Below are 27,660 nucleotides of genomic sequence, written 5' to 3' on the forward strand. Positions count from 1 at the left end.
GATCTGGTAAGAAGCTTTAACAATCATCAGTAGGGTCTCCTTATCATCTAAAGGTTTAATAGTGATTCTCCTAATCACCCATGGAATCTAACGCCAACTTCACTATCTGTTTATTTCTAAAATTAACTGTTTAACTCCACTGGAAATTGCTACTTAAGAATTCTACACAGGGCCCTGGGGATTATATTTTTGGGTTCTGACATCTCTAAAAAAAAAAAAAACCTAATGCTTTACATTAAATACAACCAGAGACAAAATTATTAAGGAACATTAATACATGTTTTATTCAACAATAAAGACACAACTAATGCACATCTAGTGACCCAGCCCACTTTGGAAACCAGTCTGATGGTTCCTCAAAAGGTTAAACGTAGAGTTACCATACAACCCGGCAATCCCACTCCACGGTATGTATACCCAAGAGAAAAGACAGTAGATGCCCCACACAAAAACTTGTACACAAACATTCATAGCATCATTATTCATAATAGCCTAAAAGTAAAATCAATCCACATGTCCATCAACGAATGAATGGGTAAATAAAATGTGGTTATGTCCACACAATGGAATAGTATTAAACCATAAAAAGGAATGAAGTACCAATACATGCTACAACATGGATGAAATATTATGAAAACATTGGAAGTTACAGGAGCCAGTCACAAAAGACCACATGTTGTATAATTCCTATTATACAAAATGTCCAGAAAATGCAAGCCTATAGAGACAAAAGGTAGATTAGTTATTGCCCAGGGCTGGGGAGGTTGAGGGTAAATGAGGAGTGACTACTAATGAGGATGGGATTTCTTCTGCGGGTGATGGAGATGTTCCCAAAGTGACTGTGGTGATAGCTGTGCAACTCTGTGAACAGCCCAAAAATCACGGAACTGTACACTTACAGTAGCTGAGCTGTACAGATGTAAATTATGTCTTGAAGAAGCTACTATTTAAAAAAAGGCCTGCAACATTTTTATCTCATTTACTTATTTCAGAGAGAGCGAGAGCATGAGTGGGGGAGAGGGGCAGAGGGACAAAGAGAGAGAATCTCATGCAGGCTCCAATCTCAGCACAGAGCCCAATGCAGGGCCCAATCCCACCACCCTGGGGTCACGACCTGCCTGAGCTGAAATCAAGAATCGGACGTTCAACCGACTGAGCCACCCAGGCACCCCGGCATCCAACATTTTTAGACTACAGGACCTAATAAAGAAGAGTCAAAACATCCTGTGACACATCACAAGTCAAAGAACTCACATTCTAATAGTATTTTTTTTCAAAGCTAGAGATCACAGTAAACAAAAACGTCAGCACAGATCCTTAAAAGCATTTAATATGAAAGAATTTAGGCTCTAACTATATATATTTTTCCCAGACATACATAAGACCCCTAAACAGATGTAGCAACCAGACAAACGTAAAATCTGGAAAAGTGCGTCAAGTTCAGCTCATTAAGCTGACACCCATTAAAGTGTAACAAGAAAAACAGTCTTAAACCCCATCAATATCAATACAGGACAGAAAAACCATTGTTTATAAGAGCTAGCGAAGGTCAGATTTTTTTTTTTTTTTAATTTTGCATTTACTTAAAACTCTGTTTGATGCCAACAGGGTTCAAGTCGCACAGGAAGGTGCTTCGGCTAAACACTGATAGTCTTCCTTGATCTCCATTGTCTGCTGTGTGGGTTCCGCCAGCAACCCTCCCAGCGAGTGGTCACCTACCCATGGAGTCATTAAACCTCTGAATGTCAGCTGGCGGGATTAGCCAGCAGCTTCCACACCTGAGCCCCCGTGGCAGGGACAGAGGCATTTGGATCAAGATCACTAATGAATACAGAATTCATATGCCGCTTGTCAGGGCTCCTGAGCTCAGAGTCGCACAGATGCAACCGAAATAAGACGGAGGACAGAACAATTGTTGACGAAGATTAAAAAGTTTTGGCAGTTGGGAAAAAAAAGAGCACCTCATTATTCAAATATGATACTCTTGCTTATTTTTTTTTTATTTTTGTTCAAGTTATTCATGATTTGCCTCAAATGGACAAATGCCATTCACCAATATTTAAGGACTTCTTGGTCTCATTACTAAATCTGAAGAGGCTTATGCCAGCTAAACGCTACCTATATAGAGAAAACAGCTCCCTTGTAAATATCTGAAAACTTGCGGGGGAAGAAAGCCAGTCACGGGGTATTTGGGGTGAAGAAGGGTTAAAAGATGAAAAAGTCCGATGAATTCAAAGAGGAAGAAAATATATTTTTCACAGCCAAGTGACTTTTTTTTATAGATCCCAATATCTCTGGATTTCTAAACTTCCTTGCGTCTTTCTGTTCCTGGGCTCCTTCCAATCGCTGAGCTCACCGAAGAGGTTTACGCACCTCCACTGACATTTGTTTGGCTTCCTGCCGTCTTCACAAGACCTCATCAGAGAAAAGGAACAGCCCGAGCAGCCCAGACCTCTGCTCACCTGGAGTAAGATGTCTTCCCCACTCTGTTGTCAGAGAATCTCAAGCCTAGCAAAGAGGCAGAATGGCACAGTGACGGATCGCGCCGGAGGGCTCTAAAGCCAGACCGACAGACCGACCGGGATTCAAATGGTGACTCCACCGCTGACTAGCTGTGTGACCCGGGGCAAGGTATCTGACCTCCCCACATCCTCATGTTCCGCTCCACAAAACAGCGCTAACAAAGTACAGACCCCGCACAGTTATTGAAAAGTAAAGGAGAGAATGCCGAGGAAGCGGTTAGAAAAGTCTGGCACAGTGTGCCAACACTCAACGAGCATCGGCTACCGTGATTACTGGATCTTCATCACCTCCTCCCCCGTCACCGCAGAAAGGCAAATCCTTCCACAGCCCGTGGTATGTGTTGAGCAGGCTTCTTCTACTGTCATTATGACCTCCCCATAAGTCTGTCTCGGATTTTAAGCTTCTAGATGGGAAAGAGAAATCGCCTCTATATTCTGCTATAATCTCCAAGCCTGATGCAAGTACAAATAATCGTATCTAGTCGTTGCTATGTGAGGTTTGTATCCTACCACTGAGTAACTAAAAGACAGAAGCAGCTGCCATATTTTAGAGCCAATTTTGTGTGAGCCACCATATAAGGTGTTTTACAGACCACATCTAATCCTGACAGCGACCTCGAGGCAGGTCTCTGGATCCCCATCTTCTAGATGAACAGTCTCGGGCTGTGGCTTACTCAAGAGTCATGCCCTGAGGACAGTGGAGACAGGCTCACAGCCCAATCCTCTAGCTCCCAAGCAACTCTGCCCCCTTCCACCTGACCACACTGAACCCATCCTCCATGTGTTCCTTGGGGACCCGTCTATGTGCCAAACTGAAGAAATTCTTCTTTTTAATCAAAATAATGCAGCTCACTTACACTACTGTCCATCTGCAAAGGACAAACGAATCTGTAACTTCAGTATCTTTCTACTACCAGACTTAAAAAAGAAAAAAAACCCAACTATAGTTACTTCCAAGATTTGCTGTCAGGACACCATACTGGTATGAACTCTTTCATTATTTAAAGTGGATCTATAGCTGCCTGCAATGACAGATTAATTCTGTTTCTTCGGTAGCTAGGTGTTTGGCATCACGTCTGTGAGGTAACCACAAGCCTTTAGGGCGATAGCTGCTCACATCTTTAGCAATCTATAAGGGCTTCTCTAGAGGCCAGCACTTGCCGAGCGATGAAATATGACTCCATAAATCAGACGGCTGAAGTGGCACTTGTATACGTCACCATCTATCTTCGCGGCTTCCCTCTGAAGGGTACAGGGTAAGAGCTCATCCCTCGGTATTGTGACCAGAGAAAGGACCATCAGAATTGGCACTGACTAAGCATGTGCTACTTAAAACTGAAGACACACTAAGACTGGGGAAAAAAAAAGATCCTGCTGGTGTTAGCACGCCTCAGGCAGTGGTAGGAGCTTCAGCAACTCATCTTCAAAAGGCAGAGCGCCAGAGCTCTAGAAACCTGCAAAAATTGGCTAAGCCTGCAGTCTTCATTTCTTTAAGCTGAGCATCTTCAAAGTCTAGAATTCTAACTGTAGGGCACAGCAGCTGCCACTGCAGATCTGATCCTCTCCGCTTTTGGCAGCTCTCAACTTGAGATTCTAGCAAAAGAATTTTTCAAGTTGCTATTATTGCCTGTCATGGATTTATAAATATTGTGCACTATCTGCTGTGGCATGGCTCTCATGGGACGCCAGAGCATGCCAAATGCATAACAGAATGAAAAACAGTTTCTATTCTTCAAATAAATGCTAATTTTTTTTAACTGTGCTCACACGATGTGTTTGGTGACCAACTTCAATAGTACAGAATATGTATCAGAGAGGGGGAAAAAAGCTGATTGTCTTTTCCAGCAGCATTCAGCTGCTACTTTCATTAAGCTTGTTTAATTAGATTCCAGATGCTAATTTGCAAGTCGATACCAGAGGGTGCAGGACAGTTTGCCTTTGAATCATCTCCCTGTGATGTGAGGGTCCTGCCGCACACCGCTACCCTTCAGCGGCCCTCGCACGCTCTTCTGACAATTAGTGCAAAGAGGGGACAGTATTGATCTTGACAGACTAAATATTAATCTTCTACTCGTTTTAATGAATTATAATCTTCAAGAGTTTAAATTTCTCACTGGGCAAAATGAAAACATTCCTTCTTACAAAGAAGTGGGATGGAAAGAAAACTAACCCAAGTTATCTGATGGATTCCTTTCATTCCTTCCCCGCCCTAAAATAAAATGTTTTTATTTCAGCAATTGTAACAATTTTCAAGATACATACCCTCACAAAGCTAACACCATTATTTCCAGGTATTTCAGTCAAATCCCTTATACTTAACTGGAAAATGGACTTAAAAGGCCACAGTGTGGTTATCACAATTTTTCCTGTCTAGCCAGCCTTGGGTAATAACCAGGATCAGGGGCTTAATTCTTATCCCAGCTTTAACAATAGAAAAAAAAAAAAATCTGGGGGAACGGCTCCGTGCAATTCATCATCACCAAAAAAACCTCTAACGTAACTGACCCCTTGTCATTAGGTCAACTCACACATTTCAAGATCCACTACCCTGCTAATACAGAGCAAATAAGCACCTTTGCTGATAAAAATAAAGCGGGAATTTATCACAAGTAATTCAATTTTTTTCTGCTTTCATTTCTATCACAGCTGAGTACTACGAACACCAAAGGTGAAGTTATCAAACCGCATCAAAGGAGGGTTAATCTGGGAACGATGAAGTAAAGCAGTTTTTGACACCTTTTGAACCACTCACTCAGCAAATGCTGGTTTAATGCCCACCATGCACCAGTTACCATGCTAGGTGTGAGGAAAGAGAAATGAAGAAGCACAGTTCCTGCCCTCAGAGGACTTCCAGACAAACAGCAAGGAGAAGGACGAGAAGACGAAAATTGCAAGACCACTAAAAGCAGTGTCAGGGTCACAACCGGGTTGGGGATTTTTTTTTTTTTAATTTTTTAAATGTTTATTTATTTTTGAGAGAGACAGCGAGCACACAAGTGGGGCAAGGGCAGAGAGAAGGGGACAGAGAATTCAAAGTGGGCTCTGTGCTGACAGCAGCGAGCCCGACGTGGGGCTCAAACTCGGGAACTGTGAGATCATGACCCGAGCTGAAGTCAGACGCTCATCTGACTGAGCCACCCAGGTACCTTGAAGGTTTTTAAAGACTCTACTTGTCCCTTAAACTCACATGGTTAGCTGACAGCTTCTGTGCAACCACGAACCAGGGCTTCTACCTGAGGCAAATCATCGGCTCAGATAACTTGAAACAGCAGAGGCCTGTCTTAGCCATTCATGAATCCCAGCTGGGTTTCATTGCTCTGCTTTTTGGCCTATAATTTCCCAATGAGCATCTGCCCTTTGCTCCATCTTTGTGTCGCCTGTGTACTTAATGGGGTGTTTGCTCTGTTGACTCTGCCCAACGCTGTATGTTATTTGAGAACTGTAGTAGTTATCTTCCTCCGTTATCTCAAACAAACGTTCAGCACTTTCCAGGTCGGAAGAAGAGAAAGTCCCCTCAATTTCCCAAGTGGTTTCTGATGACTCAGATTTTACTTTAGTGCAGGGTTATTCTGTCTCAACTCAACAAACACCTACTGAACATAAGAAGCTGAAGAACAGAGATGATTTCATGACCTCTGCCCTCAAGGATCTCCCCCTATGAAGGGCAAGTGAGGGAGATGTCCCTGAAAACAGCCATAAAACAATGGGACAGGTGTGTACAACGGAGGACAAGGACACAAATAAAGGAAGAAGCAACTGAGGGCATGCATTGCTGGCTGACACCAGCAGTGAAGATTCAATGACAAGCATGTACACCCTGTACTCAAAGAACAGCAAGCCGGGGTGCCTGGGTGGCTCACTCAGTTAAAACGTCTGACTTCGGCTCAGGTCATCATCTCCCAGTTCGTGGGTTCGAGGCCCGCGTCAGGCTCGGCGCTGACAGCTCAGAGCCTGGAGCCTGTTTCAGATTCTGTGTCTCCCTCTCTCTCTGCCCCTCCCCCACTCATGCTTGCGCTCGCTCTCTCAAAAATAAATAAACATTAAAAAAAAAAAATTCAAAGAACAGCAAGCTGCCAAGACGGGCTGTGGTGGAGTGGAAATGTAGCCCTACATTTCCCAAAGTTTAATATTCATACCCCTGGGCTGACACACGATGGGTGATGCCACGAATACACTTTTAATTTCTATTAATAGTGTGCACTCACTTTCATGTGTTTTGGGGGGAAAAGTAACCAACACATCAAACCCAGGATTTCACAGATACAAACTATATTTAAAAACTAAATTTATATTAAAAAGGTGAACTGAAGTGGTTGTAGGGAAGAAGAGAAAGGGAACTGACAAGAAACGAAATGAATCACAAATGCCAAAATCTGGGGTGCCTGGGTAATGCAGTCGGTTAAGCATCCCAAACTCTTGATCTTGACTCAGGTCATGATCTCACGGTTCATGAGATTGAGCCCCGCATCGGGCTCAATGCTGACAGCGTGGAGCCTGCTTGGGATTCTTTCTCTACCTCTCTCTCTCTGACCCTCTCCTGCTCACGCTCTCTCTCAAAATAAATAAACAAACCTTAACAACAAAAACCCAAATGCCAAAACCTCTCTAACTGTACACTTAATTAAGATCTGTGCATTTTGTTACATGTAAATGGTAATGTCTCAATTTGTAAAACAGTGAATTCATTTTTAAAATATTTTTCAAGAAAAATAATAGCACAGGGGCACCTGGCTGGCTCAGTCAGTTAAGCATCCAACGTCAGCTCAGGTCATGATCTTGTGGTCTGTGAGTTCAAGCCCCTCATCGGGCTCTGTGCTGACAGCTCAGATCCTGTGTCGCCTGCTTCAGATCCTGTGTCTCCCTCCCTCTCTCCCTCTCTCTCTCTCTCTCTGCCCCTCCCCCACTCACACTCTGTCTCTGTCTCTAAAAAAATAAATATTTAAATAATAACAGTAGTAGTAGTACAGGTGGCACCTGGATATGGCAGAAACCTTAAATGTGATGTGCAAATGACAAGTTCAAGAAACAATGCTATCCCAGCCCTGTCCAACAGAAATAATGTGAACCACCTATGTAGTTTTATATTTTCTATTAGCTACATTTTAAAAAAAGTAAAATTAGGTGAAATTAAGTTTTAGTAATTTGTTATTTAACCCAATATACTTAAAGTAGCACTGTTTCAATATGTAATCAATAGAATATTATTAATGAAATTTATTTTCCAATCTTTTTATACTAAGTCTTTGAAATCTGGTGTGTATTTTCCACTCAGTGTGTTCTCAAGTCAGACTAGCCACATTCAAATGCTCAGTAGCTATGTGGGGTTGCTGGCTACCACGCTGGACCGTGTAGCAAAAGGCAATAAGAACACGAGGTTTTTGAGGAGACAGGGGCTTTCAGCCTACAAATACTATAGTCTAGGACCAGCACTGTCCGAGGCACAGGTCTGTAGTTTTAAAAAAGAAAAAAAGGAGAGGGGGGCTATGGAGTACCTCTTATTGATTTGTTTTGACAATAAAAAAGCCAAGAGTTTGTTCAATGAGTCTGGACTAAAAACGACTGTCTGGCAAAAAATACGTAATTATGCTAGCCTAAAATGGCCCCTTCCCTACGCAATTCTGTGACGTGTAGAACAGCTACCGTCCTAGCAATCCACGTACACTCTGAGAGGCAGCAACGCTCTCCTGGGCCTCTGCGTGAGACATGTCCATAATCCTTTCTCATACTGGAAGGAAATAAGCGGATTTAGCCACCCGAGCCTGCAATCTCTAGACAGGCAAGAAAGAAAAGTCACGGAAGGCTTCTTGTCACGGAGACAGAAAGCCTTCCCGGAAAGAAGGAAAATAAAGTTGGGAAATCTGAAACCAAAATGTTTCCACGAGCTCTATGCAAACCAGAAATGACACCTTGCTGAATTCTTTCTCATAGCAAAGAAGTCACTAAAACTCATCCTCTCAACCTTGACTGGCAGTCTCAGCCTCCGCTGAAACCACATCACATAATCTCCATCAAAACAAAGCAAGGTGGCCAGCAGTCAGCTGCTCAGTCTCTATAATAAATTCTCTTGGTATCTGTTAACGTCCCGTTAGAGTAAATACTATCCACAGACAGTTGTTATACTATTATTTGCTTTCTATTTACATTTAAACCCACTTCACTGGGGAAACAGGTTACTACCTTCTTCACAATGAAGTGATTCTGTTCACTGTCCATCTGTGTCAAGTTTCAACAACTTCAGTGAACAAAACCAGTCACCTGAAATTGGGAAATTAATTAATCAATCTGAAATGGGAATCTGGTCAGGCTGTTTGAAGGTCTCATAGCTAATACAGAACACTAAGTGGTCTGAGATGCATACAAAATTGATCTAAGGAACACATTCTTCAGAGTGATAATAGCACAAATTTTATTGAAGGGATGACCACATTTCCCTTTACTTCCTCGAATCACATCAATATTAAATTCATGGCCTTTGAATCACTTCAAATCCAAACTCTAAATAATGTAAAATTACTTTAGCAGAGGGTTAAAGTCACTTTTAATATACCTCATGCTTTCAACTTTTTCTGCGGTTCCCATTTTTCTCTAACATATGAAGGTTCCAATCAATTGGAAATAGACAAAGCTTTCAAGAAAATTTGAAAAGATTAATGTGGTTTAAAGGAGGGCTTGACATTACTGAGGTGATTTTCTAAACAAAAATCATCAGAGTCTTTCTCCCCATACCTTCGTTAGTTCTAATAGATTTGTGAAGCCTCAGGAAGTCCTCTCCTTTAGTCTGGAGACTGGGAGACCTTTTTTTCTTTTTCTTTTTAAGTGACCTAGTACATCTTATTTTTTCTCAGTACTTAAGAACCCCAAACAGAAAATAATGCTGATCTGGGAATAAATTTTCACATTGAGAAATGAGAACAGAATCCTAATCTCATTTATAGTTGATACTTAGACCTGCTTACTATCCTTAATTGGAGCAAGACTCTGTTATCTTTACTACGAAACACCTAGCTAAATCCTATCTTTAGTCATTATGTTTCAATTCCAGCAGATGTCCAACAAAGGGGAGAAATCTAGCGATCTGTGACGAAGTCACTTGTGTGTGCTAACGTCACGTACCAAGGGCAACAAAGCTTCTGGCAGGAGACCCCTGTCCTGCTTGGGCAGCATCCATAACCCTACATCCTCTGGCTCTCAGGGCACTTGGCCCAAACCTAAAGGGCAGAGAGAGAGCTTCAGGGTTCCGATGACAGCTGGTGCTCTGATGACAATGAGCTGGTGGAAAAATCAAAAAGTTCTAACATGCAATCTTCTCCGAAGATGATTAGGCATAAAGCATTGTCAAAAAGCAACTCCCAGAGACATCTTCTGGTATCTAAAGAAAACAATATTGCGAAGGCAGAAACGGCAGATGCCTACCTATTAAAGAAGAGGGTATAAAGAGCCTACTAAATTGTCGAAAACAAGTTGCTACTCCCTGTCACAAAATTAACAACTATCAACAGACCAAGAGCAGGTAGTGAAGGCTGCCTTCAGGACCTCTGTGCCCACAAGCTGGCTGAGCGGCAGGGACAAAGCACAGTGGAGGAATAATGCGTTCCCATGCACACAAGCATACGGAACACTCCTTCGAAAGGGACAATGGAAGACCTGTGGGTTTGTTCTTGGAGGTCTGGGAGACAGGGAAGTTGCTTAATGGTGGGTACATCTATCACTAAGGCAGACAGGTGGAATGCCATTCAGAAGGTACCACCCTCCCCCACCACCAAAGAAAATATAATACGGAACCTCCTAAAAATATATTAGAGACACCAGAGCCTGATCACCCTCTGAGCATGGTCCACTACACACGCGATCTTGTCCCCATCTTCTGCCAGATGCAGAACCATCTATAGGGACTTTTTAAGCGGCCTCCATTTTCAGACCAGGTCTGTGTGACATGCAAAGATATACACGGTTTCTCTGTTCTCGGTGAGAAGACAAACAAACAAACAAACAAAAAAACTTGTCATTTTAAGATACCGTGACACAGAAAGCTGAGTGCACACAAAAACATTCCACGGTGCAGCAGCATCTACAGCCAAGAAGACTCCCGGACAGCCCAGAGGCCAGAGCAAATAGCTGAGGGGTGCTGGCTCCCCAAGCCTGAGGGAGGGCACGGCAGGGCCACTCCAAAACGAGGCTCTCGCAACCAACCTGTCTTCTCAGCAAATATGCTTATCTGCGCCGAAGAGCGTTCCAGCTAACAGCAGTGCTATAGGAGCTCTGGAGGAATTGGCAATCGATCTGTAAATGTCCAACATACAACTGGAAAAACACGTGAAAGAGAAGAAAACTGCAGGGACCGACATACCTCCATATCTGGCCTAAACTTATCTTCAAACACAGCCATTGCTGCCAAGGAACCAGAACCTGAAAGAAAAAAGATGCATTTTTAGTGTATTTACCAACTCCCAGCTTCTCCACGTCGAGTTTACTTTGGGGCAGCAAAAATGGCAAAATACGCCCAGCGTCCCACTCAAGCGCGGTGTAAATATTAATCCTACAGGGCCACATAAACCAGGTAAACAATGCTCTTCAAAAGCCTGAAGTCACACTTACCACTATCTCGGGTAAACCCGCAACTGGCCCAACATCCACCACTGACAGGAGTAATTGTAAATTATTCACAATAAAACGCTGAAGCATGAAAATGAGGTTATGGGGAATTTGTATTTTTTCAAAAAAGTGAATGGCACATAATTTCATACATCCTACGCTGTTGAGACCTGTGCTCCACAACTGTGCCTTGGCAGGCTGCTGGGTACAGCGCTAAATACCAGGCCAGTTAGAAAGAATAGATTGTTTTAATGAGCTGGCCCTGGTAGAGTCACCTTGACACACGGGGAAGAAACCACAGCACCGGCAATGGTAATAGGCCTGCGAGCCGCAGCCACCAGGTTATTCCGGCTTCAACTGTAAAACACTTTATTATGTGGCATTTATTTGGAGCTATTATTTTTAGTTCGCACTTTGAAGAGTAACAGCTGAGTAGACAAAATGACAGACAAAGAAACAAAAATTTATTATCACAATAGCAAATGGCTGAAAGGTTATGCTGCATAGATATTAACAGACAGCAAATTCTCCCTACAAAAGTAGGATATAAAGGCATTACAAATAAGCGTGGGCCCCCTTTGAATGAATGTAAAAGGCAGCTCAGCACTATTTGAAAATTTAAACTTGCTTTGTTCAGAAACCAGAGAATCTTTAGAAAACCATCATCTTGTCTTTACAGAGTCCTGGCAATATTTCAGGATACTGTACTTTTGGAGAGAGGATAGAGTTGCCCACAATTTTTTACTCCAATTAGAAGATTTTTTTGGCATTTATTACTTTTTAACTTGTTTTGCATAACACTATCTATTTAGCTGGGTCACAGAGAAAACCATATTTTCTATTTAAAATGATTTGTGTACATCGCTTGACCACCTCAATGGTTTTAGCAAAGGAAAAAGGCAGCGATTAAACAGTTTCAAATGAGGTGTCCTGCTGATTTTATCAAGTCTGCTGAATGTATAATGAAAAAGGAGAAGCTGACAGCCACGCTGCATTGAGAAAATACAGACTACCTTATCTGAACCATTTAAGGAGGTCCAATTATAGATCAAATTTAAAGGGTAGAAACAGCAGATTTACAGACACAAATCAACGAACATGGTAATCCCGATGAATATGACAGATACTCCTGTTATGGAATATTGCTGTGGTTGAGGATCATTACCTTCCCAGCACCGGATACATCACATCTAAAGCAGTAGGAAGCGTCAAGTGTAGACCGGTATTACAAGCAATGACTATTCATTTAGGCTTGGGAGCAAAAGGCAACCCCATTCTCCCCTCTTACCATTTTTTTTCTCCTTAAAAAAAAGGGGGGGGGATCTAAAGAGATATTAAAAGCCCTTTGGAAAGGAGAGAAATTAAACAGCTATAAAACCAGTGCATCCAAATAAAACCAGCAGATAAGCAAGAGCAAATTCACCAAAGCCAAGCCTCTGAATTTCGTTAATAAACATGTCCTTGAAAACCTGAAAATAGAGTCAAAGTCCACCAACGTTCTGTGAGTCACTCGTCTACTCTGAGATTCAGGGATCAAGAAGAAAAAGTAACTCCAGTTTTAAGGCCCAGGTGAGAGCCAGTCTTGGACTTCAGTAAAAAGACAAGCTGGTTCTGTGCGGAAAACAGAGGCCAGCTCTCATGAAGAAACAAGAAAACTGCAAATAAGAAAATCTCGGAAGAAAACATTTCTAGACACCAAATGTGCCCAAGAGCAGCCTTGCCTAATCCAATCTGGCTCAAGCATCTCCCTCTGAAGAGCTACGGGTAAATGTACCAGAGGCCTGAAATAAACGTTAGGAAAAGACAGGGAAGGGCAGGGAACCTAAAAGCTAACAACTTTGTGGAAAACTGTAATCAATTACTGTATAAGAGAAAACTAAGCTGAAGCTTACCTTAAAAGACATTTTTCCTTAAAAATTACCAGCCCTGTTCTTTTTCTCTCAGGTCACCCTTTCTTTGGCAGTTCACCATAATAAACAGGTTAATTTTACTCTAATTTTTCCTGGGCACATATATTTCCTTCTGTTTAGCTTCATCTAATATTTTAAAGAATGAAAAGTACTTTCCTCTCAATGTAGTAATTCTTCCCTTATCAAAAATATTATTTTTCCTGTTAGGGAACAATGCTGCAGGCAAAATTTCTATAAGCAGAAATTATGTACTATGTCTAAACTGTTGCCCAAATAAGAGTCTCTTCAGTGTGGGGATGCTTCTCACATTATCAGAGAGGATGACTTTTTTTTCAAGAGCTGGAAGCTGCAGGTGAGGTCAATGTAGAAAGGACACGGGGGTATTTATCCCGCTGTATTTCCACTTCCCCTTTCACACCACGCCCCCAACACACACACTCCAACCTACAGAGCACAGGCATGGTATGGAGAAGTCTTCTGGAAGGCAGAAGCTTGCTAAACTGCCTGATTCTGCTGCTCCGGAGATCAAAGATAAGCAGACTCCAAATAAACTTGAGAAGAAAGGGAAATTCAACATTAAAAACAATTTCTACATCACTTGCAAATTGGCTCCTGCTCCCAGCTTTTTAGGAAAGGAGGACTCTGGCGCCCCCTTTTCAGAAATCCGTGGAAGCGCTCGGAGACGGAGAGCCGTGGACTTTCTGTCAACAGGTTTCTAGGAAACCCTGAACGTGTGTCGGCTATTTAGAAAACTGAAGTCAGAATTTCAAAAATGACTGCAATTGCCCAAAGTGGCCAGAGAACAAGATGCAAATCCTCACATAATTTCAAGGCAATGCAACTGGGGGAAGGAACGGAAGCTGGCCATTCAAAAGAAAAAACAGATGCTAAACTCCAGGAGACCAGTATTCTTCAATAATTTCACTCAGGTTTCCTAGATCTTGCTTCCATGCCGCTTAAAACCATATACAGTAAATCACCTAATGCCACACTAGAATAGCAGCCACGGACCGACAAAACGTTTAAATATTATATCCCATTTTTAAGCCACAGTAACGCCCTGATACATTCCATTATTTCAGCATCAACCTACCCAAACGTGGCACTTCCAAATCCAAAACCAAGGCAAACGATCTTCTAAGGAGCATTTACACGGGTTTTCTATTCCAAAACCAAGGTCACCTTAGACAATTAGTCAGAAGTACCTGGCTTCCCGTTCAGGAATGCATGAACAGAAAGGCCAGGAGACGAGGGCCTCTGCTTCAGACAGCAGGCATGTCAGGTGAAGGAAACACAGGTCAGAGGGAGGATGCTTTCCACAAATGCAGGATGGGTTCAAGGAGCAAGAGGTGTGAGGCCTGACCTCAAAGAGCTTATCTAACAGCAGGGAGGAGAAGGCAGCCAAGGAGGAAGAAACCAGGGCACACTGAGCACCCGCCATGGGCTACGCATCACGTCATGCCATTCAGTCACCCCACTAAAGCGGTGAAGCTTCTTGTCTGGCATTACAGAATAAACACACGGCAGGACTCTGTCTCAGGCGTGACCTGAGGCAGTCACCCTCTCCTACCACAACTGGCCAGAGCAGACGTGCATGACCTTCTACGATCGGGTCTCTGTCTCCCTCGACCCCCTCCTCAGCCCTGACACATACACTTGACATCCCACCAACATAAAACTGATAGTAATTTCCTAAATTATACCACTTCAAGCCAATCCCACCTTGGCACATGCTATGCCCTTTGCCCCCTTGACGGTCTACAGGATTCCTAGTCACCTTTCAAACCCCAGCCGAGAGACTGCTTCTTCCCACAAGCTTTCCCTGACCAACCCCCACCACGAGGGTTCGTATCTGCACCCCCATCCCTAGCAGTCTCAGGCACACAGCAAGCACTAAATAGAATCTGCTGAATTAAGCCAGGCTGATTTGAGGACACCTGTCCAAATGAAGGAGCTGGGGAAAACTCTGAGCTGGCCCTGAAGGAGTGATGATAGCAATAAATGCCTTGATAAAGTGGAAAAGACATTTATTGCCTAATTTACCATACTGGGGTGAATATAAGACAAACTCAGATGTGAAGCAAGTTCAGTGTTCAAAAGGAAAAAAAGGCTTTACACCCACAAAACCATGTCATATTATCTGTCCTGGTCTGGTCCAAACCTCTGTGATACCACAGGGGTAAAATGCCTTCCGTGGGCTCCTGCATTTTACTAGACAGCCTGTCTCATTCGTAGTCTCCATGTAGCTGCTCCTTAGCAACCTCCACCAAGGCTGCCTTTTGCAGCCCACCCACAGTTGCTGAGTAGCCAGTGTTGCTTCCAGAACGAAGCTCTTTAAAACAGAAAAACGAGGGGCGCCTGGGTGGCTCAGTCGGTTAGGCGGCCGACTTCGGCTCAGGTCATGATCTCGCGGTCCGTGAGTTCGAGCCCCGCGTCGGGCTCTGTGCTGACAGCTCAGAGCCTGGAGCCTGTTTCAGATTCTGTGTCTCCTTCTCTCTGACCCTCCCCCGTTCATGCTCTGTCTCTCTGTCTCAAAAATAAATAAACGTTAAAAAAAAAAAAATTAAAAAAAAAAAAACAAAAAACAGAAAACGAGGTGCGATCAGTGACCAGCTTTTAGAAAGACGATGGTGCGGGGCACCTGGGTGGCTCAGTTGGTTAAGCGTCCGACTCTTGACAGCGACTGAAGTCATGATCTTGCGGTCGTAAGATCGAGCCCCGCTTCGGGCTCTGTGCGGACAAGCAGGAGTCTGCGTGGGATTCTCTCTCTCCCCCTCTCTCTCTCTCCAAATAAATAAATAATAAATAATAAAAGAAAGAAAGAAAGAAAAAGAAAAGAGAATGGTGCAAGACATAGTGGTGGCTCCCTATCCACTGACTCACCTCCTGCACCCACCATATGTCCCTAGTTCACCTCCCACCTCCTCCCTGCTCAACCCCTTGGGACTCCCAAACCACCCAGCAGCCAAGCTGTGGAGACAGGGATGGGGGAAGGATACAGAACGCAGCCCTCTTCCGCCTGAGGGGGCCAGGAACTGCCCTGCGCTCCCTGATCCACTGCAGCCACCAGGTGGGCACCACTGCACCCCGGCTGCTCCCATTTGGTGGCCATTAAAAGAATTCCTCCCACCACAGATGCCCTGTGGGGTCCCGGAAAGCAGGTCTGCTCCCCATCTCTGACTGTCGGGGCCTAACCCGCTTCAAGATGACAGTGGGGGCCATCCACACTGCTAACCTCCAGGAGAAGGGGGTCCCAGGCAAAAATGCCAAGGGGCCACACCTCCAGCCAATCTTTTAAAATGAAGTATCTGCTCTTATTAACAGCAGGCCACTGGTTTGGGGGCGTGGGGGGGGGGGGGGGACCAACTTCTGTAAACAATGTAAAATATAGGCTGTGAAACTCAGGAAAATATATGCAACATGTAGGGCATCAATAAATAAAAAGGGCTCACAGATAAAGAACACCAATACGCCAACAGAAAAAAGGACACAGCAGTTGACAAAAAAAGAAAAAATGTGACAGGCCTGTACATTTAGAAACACTGTTCAAGTTCACTAGTAATCAAAGAAATATGAATTTAAATTAAATAATCATTTTTTTTACTTTTACATTTAACAAAGATTAAAAAAATAATACCCAGGGCTGACAAAGGTGTTGTGAAACAGGCAAATCTAACACACTCGTAGAAGCAAAAATGAACAGAACTTTTTTATCAGGCAACTTAGAAACATCAATCAGAAAGGATAAAGTTATACATCTCCACCAGCAATTCCACTGCTAGAGTTATTTTAAAGAAATAAATGGATAAGTACCCAAACTATGCATATAAAAAGATCACTGTTTAGATTAGCAGAACAAAAAACAAAACAAAACACTAGAGGTAAACAATCAGACAATAGGAAAAAATAAACAATATTATGTATACAGTCATTAACACAATATTTTTTTGGCAATAAGAAGATGTCCGTGATAAAATATTCAAGAGGGGAAAAACATGTTCCAAAGCAATGTTAACACAGAAGCTTCTATGACACATATTACACAAATCTAGAAAAATATAAGTCGAAATATTATGCTTATATCTGAGTGATACTATTTTGTTTACTCATATTTTTCTTATTTTTCTTCAAAAGACCAGACATTACTTACAATTTTTTTAAGGTATAAACTTGGAGGAAGTAAGAATGTGACATGGTACAGGGATGGAAAAAGCAAAAAGCAAACGCAAAAACCCCAAGATCTTGCCAGCTGCCACCATCACGCTAAGAGCAGCAGCATGCAGCTGATTCCTGAAATTTGTGTCCAGGGGCCTGAAGGTCAATCCATGCAGGAGTCAATACTTCCAAGGAACGACAGCAATCAATCATCTCAAACAAATATACACACCGTGTCTACCACCGTCCTGAGGAGGGCCTCCTCAGTACGGCCTTCAAGGTAAAAGCATCTTTATCATGAAGTCCTCTGAGCAGATCAGCCCCAAGCCAGCTCCCACTTATCCAGAAGTCTACACTGTGGCACACAAATCACTAAACAGACCACAATAACACAGTACACATAGTGTTTAAAAAATTTCAAAGCACAGTCCCGTTGGTTTTGTCTGCTCTTCAGACACGGCAGATCAGAGCAGTCCCATCTTACAAAAGGGGAGACAGAATCTAGGAGGTGAGGAACTTGCCCACATCACATAACCAATCTGATTAGCAAATCTGGGATTCTGAACCCGGATCGTTCTGATGCTCCTTCCATTCCACCACGTGGCCTCTTACGTAGCAAAACCAAACGCGTGAAATCGAGATTAACAAGTAAGCCTGGAAACAGCTATATTTTCTTAGCTCCCCACTGCAAAAAAAGCATGCTTTCTAAATTGCTTTTTCTTCGGATTTCAGCAGAATGATTAGCACACATCTGGGTATGGTTAATTTGTGTAGTTTTGCTTGGAAATTCAAATGGGATTGAAATTTTAGTTAAATGTTTTAAATGATTAAACAGATGCCGTTCACTGTTTAGCAATGCCACTCAAGAACCTGTTCTATTTATTTTAAAACAAGCCCATTCAAAAAAAATTTTTTAATAAAAAGAACAATGAAATTAGTCTCCATTTTCTGAAACCTCTGAAGGTATTTCTGATCTTAGCTTATCAGCATTAGTACTTCAGTGAGTGCGACCTTCACTTTTTCAGAAGGAATTCAGGACAAAATAGGAAGGGTATCAAGAAAATTTTACTATCGATAACTTTTACCTGTCCTGTATATTCAAAAACACCTGAACTGATAGAGCTTGAGGGCAGAAGAATTTTGTTAAAAAGCCATGAGATGTTATTTTCATAGTGTTCTTTAAAGCACGAAATCAAACTCAGCAATTCTAGAATCTATGTTTTTAGACATGCTGAAGAAATTAAAGACTGAAAGAATTTTCTAAAACCCAATGCTCTAAGTCCAACTCTTAGAAGGAACTGAAAGCCAGCAGGCGGAATTTGCTTTTTTCTAAGAAGGTCTATGCTCACAAAATCCCAGACGGGAAAAGGGGAAAGCATTTACTGAGAGCCTTTTAGGTCCCAGACCCTGAACTCAAGCGATGTAGGTATTTCCTCTCTTTATAGGCAAGGAAACAGGCTCAACTAGCAAAAGCAATACAGTCAATAAGAAGTGGAGCCAAGATTCAAGCCCAGGTCTCGTGGCTCCACGTTTCAGAAGGGCGACTTCCCCTCCTTCCTTCAAACAAACCATCCCAGGAGCCCGCCAGGCAGCGGGATCAGAGGGCACACTGCTGTGCAGGAGGGGGCACAATTCCGGCACTTCACCGTCTGCCCCAGCACATCACTGAGGCGCTGAGAGCCCCGCCCCGCAAGGCGGCCAAGCTGCTCCAGGACGCACCATCACTCGGAGCCCAGTGCGACTGTCGCCCGAAAGCTGCAAGTATGGCAGCCACGCCGCCCCGGCCTTAGCTTCCACCCCCGTACAACGTACAACGGAGAGGACGGCAGAATGGATCTTCCTCACTGCGTGGCTGGGAAGCTTGAAGGACACAGAAAGCAGAAGGCCTGGCACTCAGGAAAAGCCCAATAAAAACTAGCTATTGTAATTACTCTAAGACAAAGTCCCCGTCCTCCAGGAGCTATTTTATATAATCATCCTCAACAAGTTCCAGGGTTGGCAGTTTTAATGGAAACAGAGGTCTTCAAAATTTCTTTTCTCAAAGTCATGAAGTTCTGACAGGCAGCCGGAAATGGATTTCTACTGCTTTTCCCCCAAATCAATTTAACCAGAGCTTTTCAGGAAAAATGCTGCTCCTTCTGCTAAGGAGCGGTCTGTTTTAAGTGCCCAAGGACCTGTTTGCCACCGTGGCCTGCCAAGGTGTAAGATGTATGCAGCGATAAGAGAGTAACACACAGAACATTCTAATCCATCAGTGTCAGATCTCCCAGACAGAGTGCTTACTCACACTTGCTCATTGTTTGTCAACTGGCTACTCGTCCCGGGTAGAATTCGGTGCTTTCTGCAGACCCATGGGTTGGGATCATTTTTCACTCCGTTCCTGTCTACAAGGACTAGTCTCCCGGTGTTAGTGCCTGCTCTGGAGGCCAACACTGCCAATGTATGAAGAGCTGATTTATGAATATAAAGCAATGTTGGCACTAGGGGACCACATTCAGCCACTAGAGAGCAGTGGAGCACCTCACATCGCTCGGGAAAACCCAAGACACGGACTTGAAATGGGTTTAATTGTATGCGTGCATTTCATTATAAGTCCTGGCCAAAAGCTTCCAGGCGAGGCAGGCCAAGCAATCAGACAATCTTGCATGGGTTGCTGAAATCCAGATTTGTCCTTTGTCAGCATAAACAGTTTAATTTGATGTTTTTCACTCCTGAGTAAGCACTGAGTATTACATTTAAACCCCTCGTGAGGGGAAAGAATGCTTCCTTTTCATCAGCAAATGTACCTCAATGTCAAAGAGTCTACCTTTTATTCCCAATGAATAAAAAAAAAAAATATTATTCCATTTAATATGCTTAGAAATAGATTTTTAAAGCATCCAATGACATTTTCACTCAAAAACTAATGTCCCAAAAAAATGCAGTTCCTTTTCTAGATATAGTCAAAAAGGAGTTAAATTTTACTCTAAGTAAGTAATTTAAAATGCCACTTGAAGGAAACAGGGACTTTTTTTTATAACTGCAACTGCAACATCTCACTGACCTGACAGGCTAAAAACACGAATTCTTAAGAAAAGACTAAAATCGGGGCGCCTGGGTGGCGCAGTCGGTTAAGCGTCCGACTTCAGCCAGGTCACGATCTCGCGGTCCAGGAGTTCGAGCCCCGCGTCGGGCTCTGGGCTGATGGCTCAGAGCCTGGAGCCTGTTTCCGATGCTGTGTCTCCCTCTCTCTCTGCCCCTCCCCCGTTCATGCTCTGTCTCTCTCTGTCCCAAAAATAAATAAACGTTGAAAAAAAAATTAAAAAAAAAAAAAAAAAAGAAAAGACTAAAATCAGGGCATCCAGGCCTCAAAAGTGAAAGTTTCATTAATGTATTTTTAAGAAACGCCACGGTATGAGGATGGAAATGGTTCTCCTTCCAACACAGGAGCCACCTAACTCTATGCTTCGGGGATAAGACGGAGGATGAAATCCTCGTAAAACAGGCCTCTCTCACTCCGTCTCCCGCAGCACTAGGCCCCCCTCAGGACACCGAAGCTCACTCAGCACCGTGGGTGTGGGGCACCCACTCCTCCCTCCTGCTGGAGGAGCTCAAGGCAGTCCGAACGGACAGGTCTTTCACAGGCATCCTTCACTCTGGTCCACGTTTCAAAACAACTTCCCAAATTACAGGTTGTCCCACTTTGCAGGCCTTTCTCAAGTTTTCATGTCCCTCAGACCCTCAAGGACCAAGGACCACAGAGTTTAATCATTTGTAAGACACACCCGGCCTGAATCACCAGGAAAGGTTTATCTGGTCCACAGAGCCTGTGCGCAAATAAGAAATCCTACAGGGTGGAAAAATGTGCAAAGCACGGTTACATGTATTTTCTCACTTAGTCCATCTGGGGACGAGCTGGTTTTACCTCCATTTTATAGACTGAAAAAAACTAAGTCCAGACAAGTGAAGGAACCTACCCAAAGTCACACAGCTAGTCACGACAGATACGGCTGACAGCAAATCCCTGCTCTAATGAACTCCACAGTGAAAAGTGTTCCGATGCATAAAATGACTTTCCGCTTAGTCTGTCTCATAAGTAAAAGACCATCGAACACTAGGTTATAAGAGAATAAAGGCCCTTTCCTGTAGCAGGGCCAATTCTGGCCCACTTCTGAAACAAGAGCAGGTAAAGATGAATTAGTTAGCCTCACTCTCTCTGCAGCAGGGTTTAAAGCAAAGAAATTAAAACTCCAAGGGCTGCATTTCACTGTTCTGAAGAGTACTGCCGGCAAGGGCTTTGACTTGGGGGTAGACAAAGGACTGAACTCAAGTCAGAAAAGACTTTGACGGTAAAATGTCAGAGCAGGAAAAAAACAGGTGGAATAGCACCCTATGTATTAATTCAATTTTACCTAGAGGAGACATTAAATATTTTTTTACACGGAACCAAGAACAAAGTCCACTTTAATTAGAAAAGATTAAGAGCTGCGGAGGGCTGGCTAGATAACATCCCCTGCAACAACATGATGAATTTTAGAAGTAAACATTTTTCTCTTTTTCTTACATAACGGCACCATCTATTGGCTTCATATACCACCTTCACAGTAACCAGGAATCAAGATGCATGATCCCACTTCCGTGAATCTTTGGTTTCCAGTGGTTTCGTTTCCTGGTATTCCACAGCAGCACAAATGTTAAAATATAAAATCCATGCATTGTACATTTTAAATCCTCTGAAATGCACCGTACTTAATCGAAGGAAAACTGCCAGAGAAATCTTAGTGTACAGAACTGCACACAGGGAATGTATTAGCACTAAAATAATCAAGATATCGTGCACTGAACACCTTCACTGGGCTACGAAGAATGTTTTATGTATGGTTTCCCATGGGAGAGCTCCTCTAACCCCCATTCTACAGATGAAATCAATGCTCATGGTCAAAAGCTAGTAAATGTCGGACTTAGATCTGAACCCAACTGGACTCCCACACTACCTCGAAAAACAATGTCAAGAGCACCAGATGCACAGAAAAATACATGGTTTCTTACAGAGTGTTCACACACAACGTGACACTGCAGCATCCCCATAACCCTGGGACCTTCCCAAGTCAAAAAAAAAAAAAAAAATGCAGTTTCTTTTTTGAAATGAGGGACTTGGGGTTCAGAAAGGTTAGGTGAGCAGCCCTGGACAAGGAGGACTAGGACTGAGCCAGGGGCTCCGCCTTTCTCTAGGATTCTAGCTTATGCCTCAGGTGGTTTACAGAAATGCCGCTCTGAGAAGTCCCTAGCTGTCTGACAAAGCCCCCAACAGCATGGGGTGCCGTCCACTGCAGAGCCCCTGACCTGCGGAAAGCAGGGTCTGAGCATCAGTCTAGAACTGACAGAGACTCATGTTTGTGGAACCCCTACAGTCACTCAGCCCACACTATTAGGAAAAGACTCCCCAGCAATGCTGGAGCCATGAAGTCCACACGGCCTCCGAAACGACTTTTACGTAGGCCTATGAACCACATGCGGTGATGCTCAGTCCACACCTGATTTAAGAGTTGAAAATGAACACAGAAGCAACAACTGCTGGGGCACCTGGGTGGCTCAGTTGGTTAAGTATCCCACTACGACTCAGGCCATGATCTCACAGTTTGTGAGTTCGGGCCCCACATCAGGCTCCATGCTGACAGTGTGGAGCTTGCTTGGGATTCTCTCTCTCATTCTATCTCTCTGCCCCTCCCTCACTTGCACTTTCTCTCACTCTCAAAATAAATAAAGTTTAAAAAATTTAAAAAAGTAGGGGCACCTGGGTGGCTCAGTCGGTTGAGCGTCCAACTTCGGCTCAGGTCGTGATCTCACGGTTTTTGAGTTCGAGCCCCGCGTCGGGCTCTGTGCTGACAGCTCAGAGCCTGCAGCCTGCTTCAGATTCTGTGCCTCCACCTCTCTCTGCCCCTCCCATGCTCATGCTCTCTCAATAATAAATAAACGTTAAGAAGAAAAAAAAAATTCTTTTCAATAAAAAAAGTAAAAAAAAGAAGAAACATTTGTCATCTTGCAGTGCACTAATTTGATCCAGAGCAGGAAAATTTTCAAAATCAAGTCATGCAGAGATATCAAAATGTCTGCACAAAGGTTGCACTTTAGTGTAAAAATACGGAGAAAATGGCAGGTCTGAATTCCCTACTGATGTTCCAACTTAATTCTAAGACTCGTTTTTTTTTGCCCACAAGGTGAGACATCCAGTACGTTTACTACCCTGTCCCAAATCTTTTTAATTGCTAGGGGGCTCTGTAAACTGAGGCTTGAGAGGTACATTCCAGTAATTAGGAAATCCTACAACCAGTTTACCTAGAGATCAAATTTTACCTGGATGGCCTTGGCAGTGACCCCAAGTCTTCCCTAATGGTGCATACCAATGTTTATTCCTTAAGTTAGTATTCCTAAATTGTCCAAGGGCCTCATTTCCAGGAATGTCATGCTTGAAATTGTATTCATATTAATTCTTATGTGAATAAGTGGGCAAAAATAAAAATTTTATATACCTTGCCAATGCCGTTACAAGGAACACTGCCAAACTAATAGCAAAAGATGGTCCCCAAGCTTCTCCTGACAGTACTTCAGTTTGCCTAATAAAGAAAAGCTGGCAAGTTAAAAGAAAAAGCTAATTAATCTGAGAATTAAAAGAGCCCCCATTTTGTCTATAAAATAATATACAACCCAAACCCTTTTCCCTTTCTTAATAAAGAAAAATCAAAGAATCCTGCCTGGCTTTCAACAATCACACTAATCAATCACCTGCAGTCTCTTGCAAATTATTCTCTTAAAAAAAATAATAATTAAACAAAACCTAAGGGGCCCTCTCCTCTTCTTTGAGAATGCACCAAATCACATTTGGTCTGGACCACATGCCACACACCATTCACAGCAATAATACGGCCAAGGGAGAAAAGTCACAGAGGCTGGGGTCCCCATCCCAGTTCACACACACCCTGGCTGTCTGCCGTGAGCACACCTCTCTGAGCCTCGATTTCTGCACCTGTGAGACAGGGACGATCGTAGCCGCTTCACAATGTCGCAAAGATTCAATCAGTAAAGCATCTCACGACAGCTGCCGGCAATGCAACGGGTAAGCTGCTGACTGAACGTTGCTGTCATTACGGTCAACATCACGTCCACAAGAGGTTTTAGGACAGAAGCTGTCCAAGGGCCACACCACAAGGAATTGGATACATTCTTCTCCCAAGTAAATCCTGAGGAAAGCAAGACCTCAGAGAGGAGCTCCTGGACTCCGTGCTCACTAAGCTGTGCCAACATGTTAAAGATGCACAAGACAAGACAGGTGTCTTCTATTCCATGTAAATTAAGAGTAGCCTTCAGGCACCTGGCTAGTGGCCAATGCAAGCCCATGGGTAGACAAAATTTAGACACCCTTGTCTTACGGGTAATTTGTAGCTTCCAGCTCTTACTGTCAAATCATTCAGGGGAAAAAAAAAAAAAGAAGATTAATTACAAAGTTTTGTTATTTCTCGTAATAAAAAACTCGTAACTTAACTCAAACATGGGAATTTCCATGAAATATTCATTTTCTCACTTAAGCTACACTTAGGAAAAGCCTCAGTTCCACAGTGGATGCTAATGCTGCGTGGGACATCTCGTTCAGGAAGGCCTTCTATTGTGTCTGTAGTTTGACGTTTGGTTTATAGCTCACCCCCAATAACAACAGGTTTGAACCACATGGGTCCACTTAGACGTGCATTTTTTTCTGATACAGGGCAGCACTTCAAATGTATTTTCTCTTCTTTAAGATTTTCTTAATAACATTTTCTCCAGCTTACTCTATCAAAAGAACACAGTACATAATACATACAAAATACGTGTTACTGGACTGTTTACGTTATCAGCAAGGCTACCCAGTCACCAATAGGCTACTATGTACTTAAGTGTTGAGGGAGTCAAAAGTTACACACAAATTTTTCAGGGGCACCTCAGTGGCTCAATCAGTTAAGCTGAGGTCACGATCCCACAGTTCACGAGTTCAAGTCCTGTGTCGGGCTCCACACTGATGGCGTGGAGCCTGCTTGGGATTCTCTCACTCCTTCTCTCTCTCACGCAATCAACAAACATTAAAAACAAAAGTTGCATGCAAATTTTTCAACTGTGCCTGGGGAGGACGGGGTTTGGGGGGTGGGGGGCGGAGTGTGTCAGGACCCTCAATCCATGTCCTGCCCCTGCTGTAACATGAATTAAAACAAGATCCACCAAATTTTGGCCATTGTGGGGTTTTTCCCTCAACATCCAGCTCCCTACCCTCTCAAAAAAAAAAAAAAAAAAAAAAAAAAGAACTAAGGAAAGGAGAAGGGAGGGAGGGAAGACGACAGCAACGACTGGAAGCCAGAAGAACTGGCTGGTTAGGAAGAAAGGCAGTGCCGCACCTGCCATCGCCACAGGGAGAGACGCGAGCCAGCCCTGCTCCAAAGGGAACGATGGCTAAAAGCAACTTAAAAAATGACAAACACCAAGCCAGGGCAGTACAAAAACTATGTTTTATTTTGTATTCTCTGCTAAAGCATTCCTCTTCACAACGGACTTGGATTGGAAAAAATAAAAATCAAAAAAATAAAAAGCATGCTGTCTTGGATGGTAAAACTGTATAATTTTTAAATTTTTCCTTTGATGCTACAAAGTGGTTTCAGCAAATACCGTTTTTAATATGCAGGATAGAAAATCCGCACACAGGCAGTCGAAAATAGGCAAAACAAATAAATGCCCTTTGGGAATCTGTAGAGGTATTTTCAGTATTCAGAAGCAAGGCTTAATAGCTTAATGAAGTAACATCTGTAAGAGGTAAAATCAAAGCAGCCGTGTTGTACCAGGGCTGCCTGAGCCGGAAGAGTCCAGATCCCAGCTTTGCCGCAATAACAAGCAAGTTACCACTTAATCTGAGTTCAGGCCTCTCGTCAATAAAACAGCAATTGCAGCATCCCTCGCATAGAATTTTAACTGAAAATAATGTGACAGCACTAGAGCGCTAGGAGACTCTGGCACAAAGACACTTTAAATGTGAAATGATACTGAGTTTTAAAGGAAAAAAAAAAAAAAAAAAACAACCTTACCCCAATGCTTTGTGCCATTCTCTCACAGCGGACCTCAGGCCCCCCATATGCACCACAACCTAAATCATAAATCAACTCCATTCCAAGGGTACTGGAAACTGTTCATCAAAAATAACGAGTAGCTAAGGTTTCTAACGCTAAGTTTCAGATACTCTTTGACACAAGCCAGTTAGCGAATCAGAAAATTATTTCGCCATCAAATATTCACTGAGTCACACAGGACTCTGGGTGGCAAGACACTGGAGGCAAGACAGATTCTATGCTCTGAGAGATTTCAAACATTCGCCAAACATTCGCATGCGCGGAAGGGACAAGAGCTGGGCCGAGCAGACAAGGCGGGAATCCTGGAATGCCCCGAGAGGGACCTGCTAACCCAGCCTGGCGCAGTCACGAGGGACTGGCTTCTGGGCTAGACCCCGGATGAGCAGCAGGAACACTGGGGGCAGAAAAGGCCTTTCGGAAGGAAGGCAGCACTACAACAGCAGGGTGTAGGAGCCAGCCCAGGGGAGGGCGAGAGGTACAAGGTGCCTCTGTTACAACAAAGGCCTAGGGGACAGGTAGAGGAGGAACAGGAAACGAGACAGGAAAAGGGGCCTACAGCCCAACTGGAAGGGAGGTGACCCCAGGTGAAGGAGCTAACTGCGCCACTGCAGTCAAGAACCAGGAAGGAACCGGCATTGAGAAGTCAGGAGAGGATGGAAGCCAGACGCCTGCGATCTGGTCTAATGGTCAGCTGGTTACCGAGGGCTCGCTGTAAAGACAGTGGCCACCGCTACTGTCACCAAACCCCGCCACACCCTCAATATTTCTGGCCAGACACAATCTCCATCTCTGCCTCAGACTCCCTCATGCCAATCCTCCTTCCGACAGCCGTAAGACTGCTCTAACAAGCAAACCTTATCCCATCCTTCTCTGGCGTGAAAACTTTAGATGGGAACCTCCAGGACAAAAGCCAAACAACTTGGCCTCTATCACTGAGACCCTCTCGGGCCTAGCTTTCTAGTCATACCTCTACTCCACCTTCCAGAAGGTCTTAGCTTCAGCTCTGCCCCCTGCATTGAGCACTCCCCCCACCCAGAGCACTTGCCTCACCCGTCCAGCAAACTCTGGCCCTTTAGTTCCTCTACCGTACAGGTCCCTAGTGCACACAGGGCCTGAAGTCTCTCCTTGGGGACAAGGAGCAGGGCAGGAATTCCTGGCAAATTTCTACTTACCATTCAGGTCTCTGCTTATGTGCTACGTCTTCCCATCTTTCACCCATCAGACTGGCACAAATACCCAGTGTTGGTAAGGTTGTTAAGAGAACGGCAATCTCATTCTCTTGGTGGGAATATAAACTAGTACCATCTTTTCGGAGGGCAATTTGGCAACAGCTCTCAAAAAGCACAATGAGCTATATGG

General features: G+C 43.6%; 1 protein-coding gene across 1 annotated transcript in view; it reads right to left on the bottom strand.

Moving 5' to 3' along the window:
- The window catches only part of PSMB7 (proteasome 20S subunit beta 7), a 59,304-nt gene that overhangs the window by 18,493 nt on the left and 13,151 nt on the right, over nt 1–27,660 (bottom strand). The window contains exon 6 of the mRNA XM_030294112.2: nt 10,870–10,928. Within this exon, the coding sequence (XP_030149972.1) occupies nt 10,870–10,928 (59 nt within the window). The remainder of the gene's footprint in view (nt 1–10,869; nt 10,929–27,660) is intronic.

The sequence above is a fragment of the Lynx canadensis genome, chromosome D4 (assembly GCF_007474595.2).
Source record: "Lynx canadensis isolate LIC74 chromosome D4, mLynCan4.pri.v2, whole genome shotgun sequence".
Taxonomy (NCBI): domain Eukaryota; kingdom Metazoa; phylum Chordata; class Mammalia; order Carnivora; family Felidae; genus Lynx; species Lynx canadensis.